The 19,973-nt window shown below is 42.5% G+C and overlaps 1 protein-coding gene across 6 annotated transcripts in view; it reads right to left on the bottom strand.

Moving 5' to 3' along the window:
* The window catches only part of LOC118793255 (myosin phosphatase Rho interacting protein), a 50,734-nt gene that overhangs the window by 5,298 nt on the left and 25,463 nt on the right, over window positions 1-19,973 (bottom strand). For 4 of the 6 annotated variants that reach the window (XM_036551362.1, XM_036551369.1, XM_036551345.1 and 1 more), the window contains exons 9-19: window positions 17,722-17,829; window positions 15,054-15,110; window positions 13,679-13,747; window positions 13,487-13,576; window positions 13,159-13,268; window positions 12,432-13,005; window positions 12,143-12,280; window positions 7,659-10,421; window positions 2,303-2,450; window positions 1,502-1,619; window positions 567-726 (exon numbers count right to left, since the gene is read on the bottom strand). In XM_036551362.1, coding sequence (XP_036407255.1) covers window positions 567-726; window positions 1,502-1,619; window positions 2,303-2,450; window positions 7,659-10,421; window positions 12,143-12,280; window positions 12,432-13,005; window positions 13,159-13,268; window positions 13,487-13,576; window positions 13,679-13,747; window positions 15,054-15,110; window positions 17,722-17,829 — 4,335 coding nt within the window. The remainder of the gene's footprint in view (window positions 1-566; window positions 727-1,501; window positions 1,620-2,302; window positions 2,451-7,658; window positions 10,422-12,142; window positions 12,281-12,431; window positions 13,006-13,158; window positions 13,269-13,486; window positions 13,577-13,678; window positions 13,748-15,053; window positions 15,111-17,721; window positions 17,830-19,973) is intronic. The other 2 variants (XM_036551379.1, XM_036551386.1) reach the window with 2 other exon arrangements.

Below are 19,973 nucleotides of genomic sequence, written 5' to 3'. Positions count from 1 at the left end.
CCCTTAGAGGTACTGCCTCAATATACCTCACTTTCTGGTTGGTGCTTTTCCCCCCATTTTTTATGTGACCTAGTTTTGGAATCAGCTATTGTACATCACCTCACCACAACAACCTGAAGTTAGAAGAGTGCTAATCTCCAATGCACTCACATGCAGCCAATGGGTATTCTTCCCACTACACGTCACACAGTGCACTCCCATGGAGTGGATGCTCACTGGAGGACAGGTGCTCCTCCACTGCTGTCACCTGAGTAATTTGGTGGTGTCTGACAAAATGCAGGGCACCCGAGTGTGGTGATACAAAGAAGCCCTGGCTGACCAACCCACCCCTATCTCTGCAGAAAGAATCCAATTTGTTCCACCAGTGTAGGATTCCATGGAAACAGGCCGGTTTCAAACCCAGGCCACATGCTCAGCCTGCACTGAAAGTGAACATCTAGCCCACCAACAAACTCAGGACTTGTACAACCAGTGTTTTAGTTCTCAATGTCAGTGCCTTTACTGTAAGTGATAGTCTTTAGCGTTACCCCCTTTAAGGCCTAGTTAGAGCTCAAAGAGGTGCTCACCTGGTTGTGCGAGTTGAGGTCCTGGTTCTCCCGCTGGCACTGCCGTAGTGCCTGTCTCTCAGCCTCCAGTGCCTGTGCCAGGTGCGCATTTTCCAGGCACTTCTGAGAATACTGCTCCGACAGCACCTCAATCTCCCGCTGAAAAGAACACAGCTCCTCTCTGCCACACAAAGAAAAACGGGGGGGGCACACTATAAGCTACAACTTGTTGTTGGTTGACTTTAATTTACACACCATTTCTCTTTTTAAGCCTGAGGTAAAAAGCTCAGCTGCAATGGCTAGACAGAGCAAGAGCCAAGATGGCATTTGAGGGCAGATTACATGTGGCCAAGCAAACTGTTCTCAAACCATACAGCTTTGTGCTTCCAGGTCAAGCAAGTTCACCACCACTGTACTTCGTTGGCCAGGCTATAACTGGCAGCCAAGCCCAGTCACACTCAACAGCTTTACCCATTCATTTAAAGCCCTCCATTCAGTCTGCACTGCATTCCAGAGCGGATCTAAGCACTCTCTTAGCGCTGCTAATTTGTTAAAATAGCTGAGAAAAACCTGCCTTACATTAACACCTGCAGTTACACTCGCGACACAAAGCAGTGTCTCATGTGCGAGGATCCATTTGGAAGAAAGACGCAATGCATCAGTAACTGTATTACAACCTGATGGAGTAAGGATGATCAAATGCTATGAAAACTCATTACATGTTCTTCCCACTTTGCACTGATACAAGCACTCTTTCCCCCACACAAATTCCATTTGTTTTACTAATCTCCTCGGTGTGTTGTGCTTAGCAGAAATCCAGATGTCACAGAGAAAGTAAAGACCCCTCTCGGTCGGATTAGGGAAGTTCTGCTTGTTAGATGACATTCTTAGGACGACAGAGGCCACTGGAAAATAAAGAAAGGCCTCAGGAGCGACGAGGAAGGGGAACGACTTACTCGTGTTGCCTGCGGATTTCTTCGATGTCGGCATTCTCTGTGTTGCTGTTGGCTTTGCGGGCCTTCTCCAGCTCCCGCTCGAGCTCCGTACGGTGTGCGTTTTTCATCGCCTCAATCGCTGAGGCAACAAAAACATAAGGGCCTTAGTTGAGAGGAGGACATCTGGTCTGGCACGCCTGTGTGTTCTTTGTCCATCACTGCTCTTTCAAAAGGCACATTCCTCTACTGTATACTTAAGTCCTACAGACTGAAAAGAACATTTTTTTCTTCACGCTTAAGAAACCTACCATAGATCTTGCATTGCAATTACATGTGTCTGTAATCCCAACATGATGTTTATCATTAGAAGCTTAACTGTAATAACCAGTCTGAAGATTTTTTTTTCCCCTCCCCATCTCACTCACAGCTAGAAACCAGAAAGATCAGGTCATGTACAGACACTGACAATGGCTGTATAGAAGAATGCACCACAAAATGACATTAATTTTGAATAGACCATCAACACCAGAATAGCATTGTATTCTCTCATCCACAGAATGAACAGATTCAATGGCAGTATGATCCAATACATGAGAGAGGAGCATGATAACCTTTAACAATATGGCATGGCCAGGCTTTATATAACACTGATTGGCTGGGGGAAAAAAACATAGTTGACTGCTGAGCACCCAGAACAGTGGGCAAAGGATATAAAATTGGTCAGAGTCTCTGATGAAGCACAGCATCTGAACACCACTGTTTAGGTGTAAACTGGCACTTGTAGACCACCTACACCCCAAAGGGCTGGCTCTACCCCCTTACCAGCAATAGTGGCAGCTGTCTCCTCTGCCAGCAGCCTCTCCTTCTCCTCCTGCAGGTTCTCCAGTTCCCGCTGGTGCTTTCGCTGCAGCTCATCGATCACCTTCTGGTGCGACTCCTCCATGGCGGCAAAGCCCCTCTCACATGTGGCCTGCAAGGGGGAAGCGGGGCATTTCAGGACATTTAATCCCTGTCACTTTACTGTAAGAGTCAGCCATCCCAATTCCTCTGCAACAATGACAATCGCGAAAACACCACGTCACATCTACAAAATAATCTTGTGCAGGGGGTGCCTATAACAGATTGAAGGGCAGAAAATACAAATAGGTATAAGTGAACAAATGAAAGAAACAAATAGCTGATGGAGGGAGTTACCAGGGGAAGGTTGGCTCTGCTCTGATGGCTCTGCTTCCCCCAAAAAGAGAAGAATGTTTTGTTCACACCCAGTTACTCCACACATTCATTTTGGGTATATCCACATGACAACTTTATCTGCATCTCTACATTGTATGTATAGAGTGCTGCTTGCTGCAGTCTTTATAATCAAGTGGAACATAAGAATGCAAAAAAATCTACCTCTTCAGTCTTTAATGGAATGCAGGGATCAGCTGAGATGTTTGCAAATGAATGAATGGCTTGGTTTTCCAAATGGTGGCAGGAAAAAAGCACTACATATAATGGGTAGTGGCTGACTGAAATCACATCCCTCTTACAAATCTCAGCCTTTTGTTTGACTGGTGTATTCTGACAAGCAGAGACAGCCTGGAATAATGTATACACTGCACTGTGACCATGACCATTTCCAACAAAATATAACAGGCACTCATCTTGACAGTTAAGATCAACAAGGTTTTGGAAAGGGACATTTGCACTGCTATTATAATTACCGTGCACGTTTCCACAAGAAAGGATTTGAATGGCCTTCCGACTGTGTCAAGCCAAATCGACTTCCGTCCTCCATTCAACTACACTAATCTCAGTTCTCTGTCAACAGTGCTGTTGAACACTCTCTGAATCTGACCAAACAAGCTCACGGCGACATGTTTTCACAAGGGTAAGTCCCTGGGCCTGGAACTCTAGTGTGCATAACCACAACTCAATTCCAGCACCCACAACACAACACCACCTGTGCTTGTTTATAAACCCCCACCTCCGCATTGGAAACCTCATTTCCTTGCCAATTTATGCCATGATTAGAGAGCCTGTTAATAATACTATTTCAGTGTTCAATTCTCATTTGACATAATACATACAACTATATGTTGACATAAGCAGATTTCAGAAGGCTAACTGCTACCACACTGCATCCAGCAGCTCAAAACTTTTCACACATGAACACAACACAGTTAAAAAACACATAAGTATAACTATCAGGAATGCAAGTGGGATAAATATTTGTCAGACAATATGCCCTAGTTTTTGAGTTTTTTTTTTTTTTTTTTTACTAAGCACCTTAAAATGTACAAAGCGCATTACCGCTACAAGCGTAATCTACAAACGCTGCTAAACAAATGGTAAAAGCTGTCACACAACACTGTTGCAATAAAATTTATAAATATGAATCCCAAGCTCAAAACCCTGGCACAGACTAATAAAGACTTGAGGCTTGATTAATTCCTTAAGTATCCTTGCATACTTACATGCTTGCATACTGTCTGATATTTGTTTTAATGATTTTATACTTTTGTTTACAAGTTAAATACTTGTTTGTCAACTTGAAAGTAAGAAAAAGGTACATGGTACAGATACGGGTACAGGCGGATCTAATCAGCTCTATGCCAAAACATTAACCTTCTGAATAGCCACAGCTTCCTCTGAGACAAGCAGGCTCCAATCTATGAATAGGCAACATCAAGTGTAAAATATTTAGAATTTAAGCTTTTGAGAGTTTCTCCAAAAATGTAGATTTCTACATTGATTAGACCCGCCCTCAGTAACTGAATTTAATTCCAGTAAGTAACCAGTATCATGTTCAATTTCTCACATTTATAACAAACCAGATTTCATGAAAACAGGTTCAGTATTAAGCGAGTTACAGTAGATTTTGTAGAGAAGTCTGCATCTCTCAATACACATTGTATTTGTTTACTAGCGGATCTTGACCGCTCCAATATGGCGACCACGCAGATGCATAGCGGCGACATACAGCAGCAGCCAATGAGGTATCTATGTTTCTATATCTATGGGTGTAGCCATGCTGTCGATCCAAGTCAAACCCACCAATAGAAACTCTTCTCTCATCCATCAGGATAGACCCCGCCCATTGCGTCCAGTTCAACTTGCAAGCAAAACTTTTTGACCCATAAGCAAAACTTTTTGACTTGCAACAAAAGAGGACTGATTCGCAATCAAAACTTTTTGTGATGCAAAGACAAACTTCATTTTTGATTGCAGTGCGAGAAGTTTGCTCTCAAAACTGTCTTTTATGCTTGCATTAAAAAGACACAAAAATAACTTCATATACTGCCATTTCCCAGAAAACAGACAGAAAAGCGCTCAATTATGGCAATGGTTAGCGGATAGGTCAGTGAAAAGGCAATGTAGGTTTTCATTACTCCAAACAGTTCTCCATCATACAGCTGCACAAATATTCAATATTTTGCCAAAACATGCATAGGTAACTTGAGAGAGACACACCGGTGTAGAGAAATCATTTTTATAATTTATCTGCATGCGAGACCTAGGGTTCTAGAAAATACAAAAAAGGAGAGCCATCTTTACATTTCAAAACATTTTCGTGTACTGAAGAACATTAATCATTAGATTGTGCTTGCTTTCCAGCAAACGCACATTGTCTTTCAAAATTAGGAAGCACTGAGGTGTGTTTGTGATGCCATGTGTTTACACAAAAGCTTCCATTTTCACTATCCATTTCATTTCTGGCCCTGATTTCTGAGCACTGAGAAAAATGAAGCCTAAGCTGATGTATGACATACAAACAAATGTACATATTTTAAAATGAAAAGGCTGCACACTGGAGATTCTTTTATGGATTATTCTGCTGCCTTTCTGACCGGTGCAAGCACTTTCACTGGTGGGGCACTCTGTCTGTGAGTGTTTCAATTTAATCTGTTAACATTAAAGAAAAAAGTCTTCACGTTCCTAGTTTTGAGCATCTTGGTGTCAACTGAATGAACAGTGACATCAACTACATTTCTCAACTTACAGCAAAGCTACATGTGCCAGTGTAGGTATAAATACCTTGCACATGCACAAACACAACCCATTAAACCACAGTTTAAATTATTCAATCTCCAGTGGCTATCTGATTATTCTCTTCTTTAGCTGCACTGTGGTGGAATGAACAGCCTGCAGGCACCATTACCTCTAAATTCTTATCACTGTTCTGCTGTCTCCTTAATACACAATAAATATCATGGAGACAAAAAAATTACATTTTTCTTCCACTCTGTAATTATGACATATAGCTTATAGAATGTGATCCTACACATGCATGCACACACATACGCACATGCAAACACACACACGCACACACACCATATGCCAATGCTTTTTCAACAAGAAATGTTTTAAACTGCTGGCTTGATAAGTCAACATGTCAACAACATACAAGTAAAAAATAATGTCAACATGAACACTCATATCGACATTTATCATTATAGTTCTATTATAATAGTTCCATACTAATGAGAATACGCAGTAGTAAAGAAAGGAGTAAAGCTATGAATACAAATAACAGAAATATGGTTGGAGGAAGAGGAAGTAGCAGAGGATGAGAAAAAAGTGGAAGTAAATGAGGAAGAGGAATAAAGATGAAAAAGAAAGAAGGTGGTGGATCAGGTTGGTAGAGTGTCTGGCCATATTTTCAAGTTTTCTTTTTTATATTATAACATGAAATGAACAAGAACAACAACTACGCAGATAATTTTACTCTTGTCATATGAAATTAAAAGCATATTACTGTTTAAAGACCAAAGATATGCCTCATACAACACAAACTTCTCAAAGAATAAACTGCAAATATAAAAAGGATCTGAAATGAATGTGATGTATGTACTTTTTTGGCAAGACACAGTGGAGAAAATGACCAAAAGAGAGGAACGCAAACAAATCCTTACTTGATCATAGGAGGTCTACAACACCTTACTAAAAATCTTAAATCACAGTACAAATAGTTCGCTGATGGACACTGATGACATATCAAATACTGTGAAAAATATATTGAGTTAAAAGTGTTTTTGCATTACTTAAACTTCACTGTAAATACAAGATGCAACACTTGCAATGAGCGGATGGCAATCTGCTTGATGTTAGAATTTATGGTTATTTGCTAAGACTTGTATTCAGTTATACCGAAGAATTAATTCAATGGCAGAGACAACTGCTTTGAACGGGGTAAGGTTGCATGTGTTAAGCATAACAGCACTGAAATCAAAAACATAACAGGTGAACCCGTAATACAACTGCTTATTCCGATATAATTTGTTAAATTATATTGGAATTAAAAAATTACTTCATTAAAACATAATTTGTAGGGAAGTTCAGCTTGAGGTTGCATATGGAAGTTGTATCATCTTAAGGGGCCATAAGACAACAGATCATAAAGAGAACAAAAAGTCATACTGTTACACTATATCTGGGTTCAGCTGCATGTTTTTGAGAATTCTGGTATACACAGTAGCCAAGGAAGGAGTTAGTGTGCTCAGAACATAGATACAAAGCATACTGGGTTGTGTCTGTGGAACCCATTTCACTAGCAGCAGGACTTACACAAGATGTGCAACCAAACACAATATGTTCAGTTTTAAAACTGTGTGACAGTATCACTAAGATATACTTTGATTAAACTACTACAACTATGTGTACTTACTGTGGTACAAAACCTAATAAATTTCTTCCCTTACATGTCACCTGTGGTTACTCTCTGAAGAAATAGTTTACTGTGTGAATATTACTTGAAATAGAAATCTACTGGGACCTTCTAAATGATTTCAAGTCATTGGAAAATCAGTAAGTATTTGAAATAAATCCCTAGTGAAAGTGTCTAACTGGATACATCAAGCATGGGCAAAGTACAGCCCACATACAGCAGCTTGGCACTATATCTCCAAGCAAACCTTTTCAATGCCTTTGACTTTCTCATAGCAAAACGCTCCTTACAGCTCAACAATAGAGTATGCAAAATGTTTCTTTGTGAAGCCAGTCGAATGGGTTCCTCAGTGAACACTAAGAGACATCAAGGACTATCACGTACGTGGAGCGTTAAACACATGCAACACCTCAGGATGTTGGTTACAGAAGCAGAGCTGGATAAGGGTGAACGGGCACGGGGAAGGGGGTTAGCACAAGGAAGTTACAAGGCAACACGAAGAAAAGCAGAGACAAGGAACACCTCCACCTTCAGGTTTTCAAGGTCTTTCTCGTATTTCATCCGGAGAGAGGCCATGTCCCCTTCCCGATCACGCAGCTTCATCTCCTCTGTCATGACGGAGACCTGGGACTCAAGCTCCTGTATGCGCTCTTTCAGTGAGGATACGGAGTGTGCTGTGCCGTGCTCAGAGGGGCCCGCTTCCTCAGGTGCTACCGTGCGTCTAAGCTCCCCCAGCTCCCTCTCAAAGCGCTCCTCCAGGGCAGACCTCTCCATCTCATGCTTCTTCTTCATGTTCTCCATGCAGATGGTCAAAGAGTCTATCTCCTTGATGTTCTCCTCAGATCTAAGCCTGAGGGTCTCCCCTGCCTTCACCACCTCTTTCCTTAGCTTCTCCGCCTCTTGTTCATAGGCATCCTTCACCTCCCGCAGCTCTTTCTTGTGCTTCGCAACCATGTCCTGCAGCTGGATGGCCTTATCCAGGGAATCAATGGGCTCTCCCTCAATCTGGATGTGTGTCATTGGCCTATCTCCCACACTCATTGGGCTTGGGTGGTCTGACCCCTCCCTCTGCTTAGTCTCCAGTTTGATTCTGAGCTCCTCGTTCTGCCTCTTCAGTTCTGCGCAATTTCTGCAGCCCGTTTCAAAGGCACGTAATCCTAACTGCAGCTCTTCCACCTCTTTTTGATGTTGAACATCAAGTCTTTTCAACAGATAGCATGAGTGGGCTTCCAAAGATGCCTCCTGAACATACGCAACCCAACCTTTCTTCGGGTTCCTAGAATCAAAAAGCCTTAGAACCAAGGACTGGAGCTCCTCATCTGAAGAGGCTTGAACAAGGGAGGCAATCTTGTTTAGTAATGAAATTTTACCTTGTAGAGTCTTCAGGAGATCTTTCCAAATGAGAGCATTGGTCTCATTATCAAGCCAGCTGCGCAAATTCAAAATGCATTCTTTTTGAGCTTCTGTTATTTCATCTCCAACATTCTCCCTGACTTTTGAATTAACATGTGTCTTGCTTGCTTCTGTCATTCTCTCCATATTTTCAATATCTTTGTTGCTCATCTGTAATTCCATCTTAGACAGAGGGAAGAGCCTATTTGCTAAAAGTAACATTCTCTTGTCAATTACTCTGCGCTCTGCCACATCACGCACAAAACTACCAATACTCTCGCTGTCATTCAACTGGGTTGGACTCTCCTCAAAAGCACTCAACAGTCTTCCCCAAAACTCTCCTTCTAGGAGTAACGTTCTACATACCTGCAGATTCACATCCACATTCTCTTCTTCAGAATGCACTAGGCTAGATATACCTCCACAGACAACATTCATCCACTCCTCAAATACTGGCTCAGCATTCACATCCACCTTCGCTATCACCTCAGATACTTTGCGGAGGGCCTCTGACTTCATTTTTATCTCTTCAACCATTTCCTGAATACTTTTCTCCTCTGAAAAGAGTCTTTCAGAACTAGGCTTTTCCTCCTCACACCCATGCACGTCTCCTTTCCCTCTGTCTGACTTCCTCACTCCCTCAATGTTCTCTTGTAGCATCTCAACAAGCCTTTGATTGTACGTGTTTTCCATTTTTTGGTTGCTGGCTTTGAGCTCTGCATTCTGAGCCTGTAGGTCTCTGTAGGACTGCTCAGCAGAACAGAGCTGCCTCTCCATCTCACACAGCCTGGCCTCTGCTGCCTCCAGCTGTTGACAGAGCTGTTCCTTCTCCAGGAGAATCTCATTGTCATCGTCTTTAGCCACCTGGAAGCCCAGCCCCTGCAGAGTGGCCTCCTTTAGGTGCAGCTTCCTCTCTGTATCCTTCAGACTGCTGCCCAACACCTCCAGTCTGATCAGGGCCTCCTGAAGTTTTTGAGACTTCTTGTTTAGCTCCCTCTCATAAAAATCCCTGTCAATGGTGTCAGCCTCCTTTTCAGCCAGCTTAGCTTTGACCTGGTTCAGCTCCTCCACCACAAGCAAGTGCTGCTGACCACCTTGCTGGTTGAAGAGCTCAGCCTTTAGCCTCTCTATCTCCCTATCAGCCTCTGTCAGTTGATTTAATATCTCTTGATAACGCTGGTTCAGAACCTCATTCTCGTTGGTCAGCAGCTCTACCTCCTGAGACAGCCTCCTGATCTCATTTGTTTCAGCATACTCATCAGGTTGGTATGGTGGCCCACAGTGGCTCTTCAAGTTTTCCATCCTCTGGCGCTGTGCCCTTCCCAGCATGCCCTCCATGCTCAGTATTCGCACTTCATAGTCACGGATGCTCTCCCCAGCCTTGGTCAGGTTTCTCCTCAGGGACTCATTCTCCAATTCCTGCTGATATTTTAAGTTCTCAAACACCTTTTGACAGCAGGTCCTATCACCAAATTTGCCCTGTTCATGGCCTTCCCTACTGTGAAGATCTTCAGAGCGGAATTCACTGTGAGAGCCCAGCAACCTCACCAGCCCTCTCACAGTTAATGGGCTATTAGAAATCAAGTTCTCTAACTCCTGAAGCTTGCTCTCACTATCCTGCAGCAATATACTGAATGCTTTTGTACGAACTGGTTGAGAAGGCTGGGTTTCAGAGAAGTCTGAGCTTTGACCTTTGGTTAGATAGGGTTCCTTGCTGGACAGGGGTGACAGAGAAAGGCCAAGCTGTGCCTGCATGCTGCGCTTTTTCAGTTCTTGCTGTTGCAGGAGCTCTTTGGTTTCCTGGTACTTCTTTTTTAGGGTTTGAGCTTGAGAACTAACCAGTTCTTGTCTCTTCTTCTGGGACTCAAGTTCAGCCTCAAGACCCAAAGGGGACTCCAGCTTGGAAAAGGGGACCAGACAGTTGGTTAACATTTGGCAGAGGTGAATGATGCTCATTATATTGTAGCTTATTTTGCTATGATTTTCCCCCAATTTCTTTTTTTGCATTTGCAGTAATTTAACATTAAGAAAATTACAATTCTGACCAACTTCAAGAAGTCTGAAATACTGTAACTAAGAAAAACAAAACGAAGTTTCCAGATTCTTTCAGAAAATGCTGCAAACACAGAAAGTGCTGGAAAAAAAGAGATTTAATTGCTCAAGTTAGTAGATCACAACAGAACATGCACATTAATTGTTAAGGAGTTATTTCATGGTGTAAGTAATGCAAAATTAGTACTCAGTAGTTTACTTTGAGATGGGAAGCATACCGTAGTTAAGCATGTACAGCGGCGCTGAAAACGCGTCTACTTTCTTTGTCCTGAGTCTTCCATGTCTTATCGAACAATCAAAAATAATTACACTTCTCCGTTTTCATTACTCAATAGTTGTGGTGCACAAAGTATTTCGAAAATGTCATACCAGGAGAATCAGGATCAGGAGCATCTAACAGCACATAGTTTGGCATTGTAGCAATTGCAGAATTCAAATACAATGATCAAGAGGTGAATGCCCTTACAAAACTTGATCAGTGAGCAGAAAACCATGCATGGCACATACTATAGACTATATAAGCCATTTTCCTGGCCTTCTTGAGGCTTAATAAAATACATTTCCTTTCAAATTTAATAAATAACACTGCCAGCACAACTGTAATTTATTAGAACGCACAGACTTTGTAACACAAAAGCAGCCTTTTCTTTATTAAAAAAAAAAAAAACTTTCAAATATGGCTGCCATAACCTTTTGACAACAGACATGCCACCACACCTTCACTGGCATAACTCAAGTAAATCCATAGATGAGATAATCTACATGCTCTTACTTATAGTCACTTTAAGAACCTTCACACACTGTGGATGAGGATGACAACACATTCAGCATATCTAATTCCACTTGTGGATGACAACATAACTTAGATGCTACTACAGAAAAGGCTTTCAGGATTCATAAATTAAAGATAAAGACTATACAATATCAGCACACAAGATGTCAACAGCAATGACACCACGCTGAATGTGACTTGAACATTATACTCAGATATGTCTAACAAAGCACATTTACGCAAGTATGAATGGTCTGTCTAGTTGTTAATAAACATGAATAATCAAAGCAGCATGCAACTTTCCAAACAAGGTTCCTAAGTATGGTTCTCATACATTTATTCTATACCACACTTTTTGATATTTCCACACATCAAACTGTTGTATGGGGAAACTCACCATGCTCTTTCAGTGTTAGAGCAACCGCTTTCACAAATGAGTCTATTAATAATCACATTAATAATTAATGTATGTAGCATGTACATTTTACATTTTTAAGTGCTGGCATGACTTGTCTGCCATACTCATAGAAAATGGCAAGAGGAGATGAACAAATAGAAGCCAAAAGCTTAAAAAAAAGATCCACATCTTTTCTTTGACATGCAACTGGCTCATGCAAGCCAATTTTTGTTGGTTTGTAGCTTCAATAAGATGTCAGTTTGTTTTTCTTTTAAAAAAATTAAAGCATGCAAAGACTGTTTTAATGGAAAGAATGCCAACCCATCCCCAAATACAAACACTACACACTTCTGCCCTTTGAGTGACAGTGGAAATGACACTGGAGTAGCTCCAGCTTACCGGTGAGATGTAACCAGAACGGATCTGCTGCTCACGCTCCAGCGCTGTTCTCAGCTGGACCTCCAGCTCCTGCTTGTGGAGGTTGGAGTCTGCCAGCTGCTGGTGACAAGTCTCCAGCTGCAGCTTCAGCTCTTCTACCTGCAATAAAAAACATATGGTGCACATGCATCCCACCAACAGCCCATGGTCTCATCAGAACTTGTCAGCAAGCATTCATCTTTTAGCTATTCTGATTATTCATTCCCTGCACAGTTTTCCTCTTGCCAATGGAGCTGAGATTCTGACTCACCCCTTTCTTGTAGCTCTCCAACAGCTTCTCCAGCTCTGCAGTCTCCCTGCCCTGCAGCGTGGAGGACAACGGGACCCTCCGCTCCTCCCGAATGGGAGTCTTCTCCACCTGCTGCCAGTGCTGCTCGATCTCATCTTGTACCCTCTGCTGTCTCTCCAGCGAGGGAGGTTGAGCGTCACCAGCGCCGCCACCGCCACCGCCACCGCCTCCGCCTCCGCCGCTCTCAACATCCATCTTGCTACCGTCGGTGCTGGGTTCAAGCGAGGAGCCCGTCACCGACTCATACCTCTTCCGGCGCTCCTCCCTCCTCTTGCTGCGCTCTAGGTCGCCAAGCTCGCCATGAAGGACGTCTGCTTCGTGCGCCCTCTGCTGGGCAAGTGCTTGGGCGATGGGGCGAAACTCGGCCCAGTCAAAGGTCTTTGAACGGCCCTCGCGCCGCCGTTCCCGCGCCCGGCTCTTTTTGGGCCCCGGCTCTCTCTCCGCAGAGGAGGCTTCAGAGGAGGGAGAGTCCTGCGTCACATCCGGCTTCAGCAGGGTTTCCAGAGGTCCACAGGGCCCGTGATCATCTGTCAGGCTGCATAACATACACATGCACGCTCAGTATGCTGTCTTTCCAAGCATAATTCCACCTGCCCAAATTTTCTATGTAAATCGGCTCAAAACTTGTTTTTCTACTCATGGCGACATAAACAGAAGCACACGTGAAGGTGGTAAGTGGACTGCTGACCTCGCCACATCTGGAGCAGTGGAGGGCCGCACATTCTTCATCACTGCCTGTATCCAGTTCCGCCGTATACCAGCCGTCATGGCAGACAATGTGTACACTCCTTCCTGGGTCTAAGGACAACAACAGGGGGAGGTGCCAAATCATTTACAAACATAAAAACATGTGGTAAATTACATGTATCATGTGTGGAACCTCTTGTCAGCAGCTATGATGCAGCAAACTATAATCAACAAAGCGGACTCAAGTCTGCACAGAGCATAACAACATTTCTCAGCTGCGTGTAGTGTTCACAGTATTTCAGCAGTTTTTTCATGTGTTTTCCTCTTACATGTATCTGGAATCCATAGTTCCTCTGGACCTGGTATTCAGTAACATTGTAACAGGTAGTCAAGTCTATCTCCCCATCTAAATCTGAGGCCTGAAAATATGGGGGGGAAAGTAAGATTAATTTTGTGACATTAAAATTAACTGTTTAATTGTAATCAGGCATGTTCAAAAAACCACACAATTAACAATTCACCTCCTCTGCAATTGAATCCTTGTAGTATCGTAGACTGTGGTCTGTAAGCACAAACCAGTACTTCTTCCACTTGAGAGGGAAAAGATAAAGAAAACGGTTAAAGAGAGGTCACAGACATTACACAAACACGTGTGTTAGCACATCGGTATGAGATGCAGATATTCTATTCCAGGGAAATGGCACAATGATTTAGTGAGACGTACTGGTTTGGAGGAAAAAGGGGAGACTTGATCTCAAACGTTCATTGGGGAAAAGACGGCCTCCACTGGCCGGCCCGTTTTCAGTCAGAACAGTATAACAACGTGCAGGAGATATGAGGCTGAGACATACGATGGTGGAATTACTAACATACATAAACATGCCCTCCCATGGGGCATCATTCAGAAGGCTTTCCCACAGCATTCACAAGCTCAGTTTTCTATGATCAAACTACTCAAGTGTTTTGGTTTCTTAAGGGGGAAGAGAATATATGCAAAACATCTTCTATGTTTTTTACATCACATATGTTTTGTTACAATGCTTAATAAGTAACCAGCATGGCAAAGGTACATTTTTTTTCTGGTGTCCGACACATGAAAGATCTCACAGCTAAAATCTGAACACTACCATTTGTACCACAAGCCAGCCTGACTGGCTGTCAGTCATGAGCGATCTCTTGGTGGATGGGGTGGGGGTGTGCTAGAGGTACTCCTTAACACAAGAAAAGTCGTTTGAATGTAACTCAAAAAAAAAAAAGCACGTAAAAGGGCAGTGCTGCCCTTTCAGCCACCACCCCTTGAACCCTTAGCATCAAAGCCACACTCCGAACTCCAAAGGCTAGTGACAGCCACTTCGTGCTTTCGCGTACAGAAGCGATGGCCGTTTGTGCACACATCTTTGCTTTGATGCATTCACCCAGGTCAACTGCCCCCCCCTTCCTACAAGGAGGAGACACGACGGTGGAGACTGTTGATCACCTTCATTTGCTGTATAGTTTCGAACTTGGTTAAACTTGGAAAATTATTTTAAATTGGTAACACTGACCTCAAAGAGCAGTCAGTAATGTTAGTGCATTTTTGCCCTATAATGAGGATTGTTTTATTTGTTCTCTGGCGCTTGATCTGCTCTGGTGTATTTATTGGACAACAGTAATAGTCACAGTAAGGAGGTAACTGATTCTGCCACAAGTGAGAAAAATTGGGGCACTTTTCATAATCCAGATTTGCTTGCAACTAAGCAGACAATGCACGCATTTACTGCAGCTTATACGTTTACAGACCTTACACGCACACACACATACATAATTTGAACCTATGAGAAAAGAAAATAAGTGGGGAAAATGTATACAAACAACATAGATTCGATTTAGCTTTATTCTACCCTAAAGATTACCTACCTGCCCCTGTTCATCCACCTTCACCATCCAGCCTTTCTTGAAGTTTAACAAGTCCGGCTGTAAAGAGAAAGACAACAAATGAGCAACTAGTCTACTGGGCTGGTGTTTACTGCAGAGAAAGTTTTAGAATTCTGATGTCTCAGTATATCACACAACAGTGCAGGTAAAAAGGCTGCAAGTTAGTATGATCACACTTAAGACACATGCTCTATGAGAGACATTTGAGATGCTGACCACAGAAGTAACAAGTCCCAAACTTCACTTCATCATCTGACGCCCCCCCTCCCACTGTGCCCAATAAAAAAGGAAGGATGTTTACTTACTTGAAAGAAAGGCTGAAAAGAGTGCTGGCATAGGAAATGAACCACTGTAGACCCAACTATGTATAAAGTGCAGTAATGGTATCACATCAAACACAAACCTGCTTACTGCAGACTTTATTACTGACTCCACACATCTAAGGTACAACATTAATAATCTGGAAATTGTAAAATAAATAATTGAGTAAAATAAATGTTAAAAATAGTTTGGAGAGTTCATTTAGTTAAAGCAACATTTTTTCAATCATTTCATTTCTTTCTTGGTTAAGCTGAATCCATGTTAGGAGAAAAAAAAATGAAATGACAAAAGAGAGAGAAATGCCACATGTTGGAGTCTCTTATCTTTCCAGACAAGAAGCCTACAGGAAGCATAGCTGGTGCTTAGTATCTTTCCTGTGCAGTGATCCACACTGTGGGAACAATCACTACACACACATTCTCTGTGAGGGAGGGATGCACCGAATCCATGTCTAAGGTTTCTCTGAATACTGAATCCAGCACAGCCAGTTCAGCAAAATACAGAACCAAATACAAAACTGTACTAAACTTTAGATTAAAAAAGCTTTTATGTAGCTTACACGGTGAAATTGCACGTCTGTTATTCTCATCGTTATCAAGCTGTTACGAAACAGTGCATGTTAGGGTTGCCACCCGGCCAGTATTTTTCCAGCCTCGCCACTATTTTTTTCTGTTTAAATTCTGTGGACTGGTTACATCTGGTCTTGAGTGCATAAGCCTCAAATTCAATATTATAATTAGCGTTGTATGACATGGTGAAATAAAAATCAGACTTTGATCATGACATGAAATGGGGGTGAAATGCAAATCGTCCAAAGAAAAAAAAGGAGGGGATTAAAAGGGCAGCTACACAGAAACATTACTGACAAAGCACAGTCATTCTAGTATGTAAGCTGGTGTTGTACAAATATTAATACTGTGGCAAGGTCAGTGAAATTATTGCCACTGTTACGGGTATTTCTTCCTAGCCTCGCGCAAATGGTAAAATCACTATACTGCACAGAATGCTGCATATGCTTGTATTTGAACAACAGTGATATTCTAAACTGCTTCTAATCATAATCACTGCGGGATGATTCTGTTTTGTATAAAGTCAGACTCAAGCACATGGCTGAATCCAAAACATTCTAAACAAAGAAAGATATTTGCCTAAATCCAGAACCGAATCCTGGATTCTGTGCATTCCTACTGTGAGGTGCCATGGGGAAGCTGCTGTGAGAGAAAGTAACTCATCCACACAGGCACACACGCACACATACACACTGGCACGCACAAACATGCAAAACACCCGCACATTCACACCTACAAACACCCGCCTACAAACATACACACAGGCCCACAAACCTACATTCACATGTGAGTAAATGTCAGTAATGAAAGCAATGGGCAAACACAGGACAGACATGGAAATGACCTGGCCAGCAGAAGAGGGATGTATGCTACACCCAGCACCATGGAGAGGTGGTTTAGGACGTCCATGTTCTCAGAAAATAAACAGACGCCACAGGAACACAAGATGGGTAGGGTACAGGACAATTACTTTCACTGAAGAAATCAGGAACAGACCTTGTCTTTTCATTTCTACATGAAACAAAGCCTTTTGCCATTCCGAGTACACCATTTTTCTATTCACTGTCCATATCTAAGCTGGACTAAATTCTCTTTCCTTTCAGAGCATAAAACCACTCTCTTTCTGGTGCAGTCTAGAAGACCAATTAGTGGAGCCAGCAGAAAACGTCAATAAGTAGCCTGAGAAGACAATTTTGGATGCAATAAACCTTTTGAAATTATTTTCTGAAACAAGTTTCTACGTTGCTACAGCTCTATCAGTCTCAAGAAACAAGTATTTTTTTTATGCTTGTGTCACAGTCCAATTAGCCACGGACTATGAAACATTTCTAGATACTGCACATGCAGACTATTAGGAGTAAACATCTGTAAACAAAGGGCAAAGACTTGTGTTATGGAGCCCTGCTGCTACAAAAAGGTAGTTTAAGAGCAGCAAAAACCCACCGCACTAATGAGTACTCCAAAACACACTATCAGTCAGAGGGGTGGTTAATAGCTTTGAATGACCTTCAGCCTTAAAGAAATCCTGTTTTGACTAGAAGCCACTGTTTAGCCATACTGGCGATGCTCCCTCCACTCACACCTTTGGTACACAGCATCCACTGATAACTGCACTGCCCTACCAATCATGTTCAAACTGATCTCCAAGCTCTGAACTGTGCCCACGGGACTGGAGACTCCTGCTTCAAGGGCCACGCCCCAGGTGCTGCACTTTACACAGAGAGTTTATCCCAAAGCACTAGAGAAAAGAATGTGCTTACTGTCATGACAGATTCTGTGGTCCGTCGGTCCAGCGACTTGGCTCTTCTCAGAGGTGGGAGGGAGGAATGGTGAAAATCTAAACCTTGTGCCGGGTCACGCTTCTGCTCCTAAAATAAGACAATTGCAAACGTTCATGAATAAACGACAGTTCCATTTTAAACCTTTTTCAGATGGAGGTGAGACTCCAGTGAGCATGAAGGGGTTTAATCAGGCATGCAGTCCTACTGGTGCGTTTGTGAAAAGCTGCTATTAGACAAAAGTAAAAACATTATAGAACATTTGCTGCACCTTAAAAAAGACTTGAAGTAGATTATTGTGCTCTAGAATTATGAGGAAACCATGCAAAAAAAAAATCAGACAGGAAAAAAGCGAGACTGAGAGTTTAAATAATTTTACCAACTTGAATATTAAGTTATATTTGTGTTTAACTTTTTGTGAAGATTGCAATGTACTCCTTCCATTTTTAAATATGAAACAGGGCAGCACTTGGCATTGCTGGGGAAGGAAGGAAATCTTTTTTTCCCCCAAAAGTCTGTGAACCTTGGTTTATGTGTCTGGATCTAGGCTTTGTTTCTGTGTGCAGAGGCATTTTGAGCCAAGCTTTCCCATTGTCATTTATGTTTTATGCCCATGCTACAGTCTCCCTTGTTTGCCTTATTCAGTCTTGTACAGAGGAATGAATTTTTACAATCCAGCTGGCTTGGATTCTCCATCAGAACTATGAACACTGATTTCAGTGATGGCACACAAATGCTCATAAATGCATACAGAGAAACACTGGGTGCAATGGATGTTGGGGGTGTGTCGGCACATACATGTGCTAAATAGTGCTGCCTCTACTAATCTGTTTACTAGCAATCTATTGCCCCAGGTATGTGCCTGAAATATCCCGCTGGTCTAGCAGTCATTACTTCACAGTACACTTAATGAGGGGGAGAAGGTGTCTGGCAAGAGGCTGGAGTGGTACAGCAGAAAGCAGTATTCACATTAGGAATGGCCTGCAGCAGTTAGAGGGAAGCAAATGGGATATGGATTTTCAGAGACTATGGCACACTGCCCATATCACAGCATAAAACCCTAAACCTTCATTGCATATAATGCAATTCTCCCTTTCAACAGTGACTGAGGGTAATACCTCACATTACGTGTCTGATTAGAACACGCCTAATGTGAGTCTCTTACACTTGTCTTTCATCTTAAAATGTCGGTGAGAAAGCATTCAGTTATGTAAATAATGAAATCACAGGGCACCAGAGGCTTCTCAGGGAAATTAAACAAATTGAAAAAGGCTGTGGAGCTGGCAGTGGTGTTGGCACAGGAACCAGGTGGGATGTTTAAAAGGAAATATTTAGGGTGTGTTGAAAAGGCCATATGCTTCTGTGGTCTGAGGAATGGTTCTGGGTCAAAGGGCTATGTGGGACCTCCACTGGCTCTTATGCAGTGGAAAGCAGGGTCTTCCTCGCTCCTCACTGCATTCAGTAAGCATTAAAAGACAATATGTCTAGCAGTAGGCTGTACCCGATGTTTCTTTTCAACAGACTCTGTTTGGCTGTGTTTTATCTTGCCGAACCCTGGGACCATGCCAGGTCACTGGAAAGCATGATGGAGACCTCGAGGCCCTGTGCTCCCAGACGAAGGGGAAAAAAAAGTCCCCGGGACAATGAATCCTCAAATGGGAAATGTTTCAAACACTGTGACCCTGCTCAGCCAGCTCCACAAGCCTGTATCTGCCAGAAACCTGAATCTCTGATCAAACAAGCGGGGTCACCTTCCGGATTTGCTTTTTTTTTTTTTCAGAATTGCTTACAAGATAAACACCACTGAACATGCATTAGTCTCTGCTTTTGGGCCAAACACAACCTCTGAAGAAAATGAAAACCAATACACAAATACATACAGTGCAAAGCACACAGATAACATCATTCACAGAAAGTCATAGCAAAAAGTTTCTTTATATTTTTCTGAATCTGTTAGGCAGTGCTAAACCACCATCATCATTTCACTGAACCAAAGTGGCACAGAGTAGCAAAGGGTAAGGGATATTTCTATCCTTGTGAAAGCGAAAACGTGCCCCTATCTGACTGCATGCGTAAGGGACTGATGATGATGTCACTAAGATACTCCCAGGCATCTGCGCCCATCCTCCACTGCCCAAAAAGCCTGACAAGCTAGGGAGGAACATTCTGACAACAGGGTCAACAGCCAATTTTAACATAGTTTAAAAAAAGGTTCTGTTTTTTTTTTTTTTTTT

This window comes from Megalops cyprinoides, chromosome 1 (genome assembly GCF_013368585.1).
Source record: "Megalops cyprinoides isolate fMegCyp1 chromosome 1, fMegCyp1.pri, whole genome shotgun sequence".
Classification (NCBI taxonomy): Eukaryota; Metazoa; Chordata; class Actinopteri; order Elopiformes; family Megalopidae; genus Megalops; species Megalops cyprinoides.
Note: the sequence above shows the minus strand (reverse complement) of the source record. Positions and strands in the feature narration are given on the sequence as shown.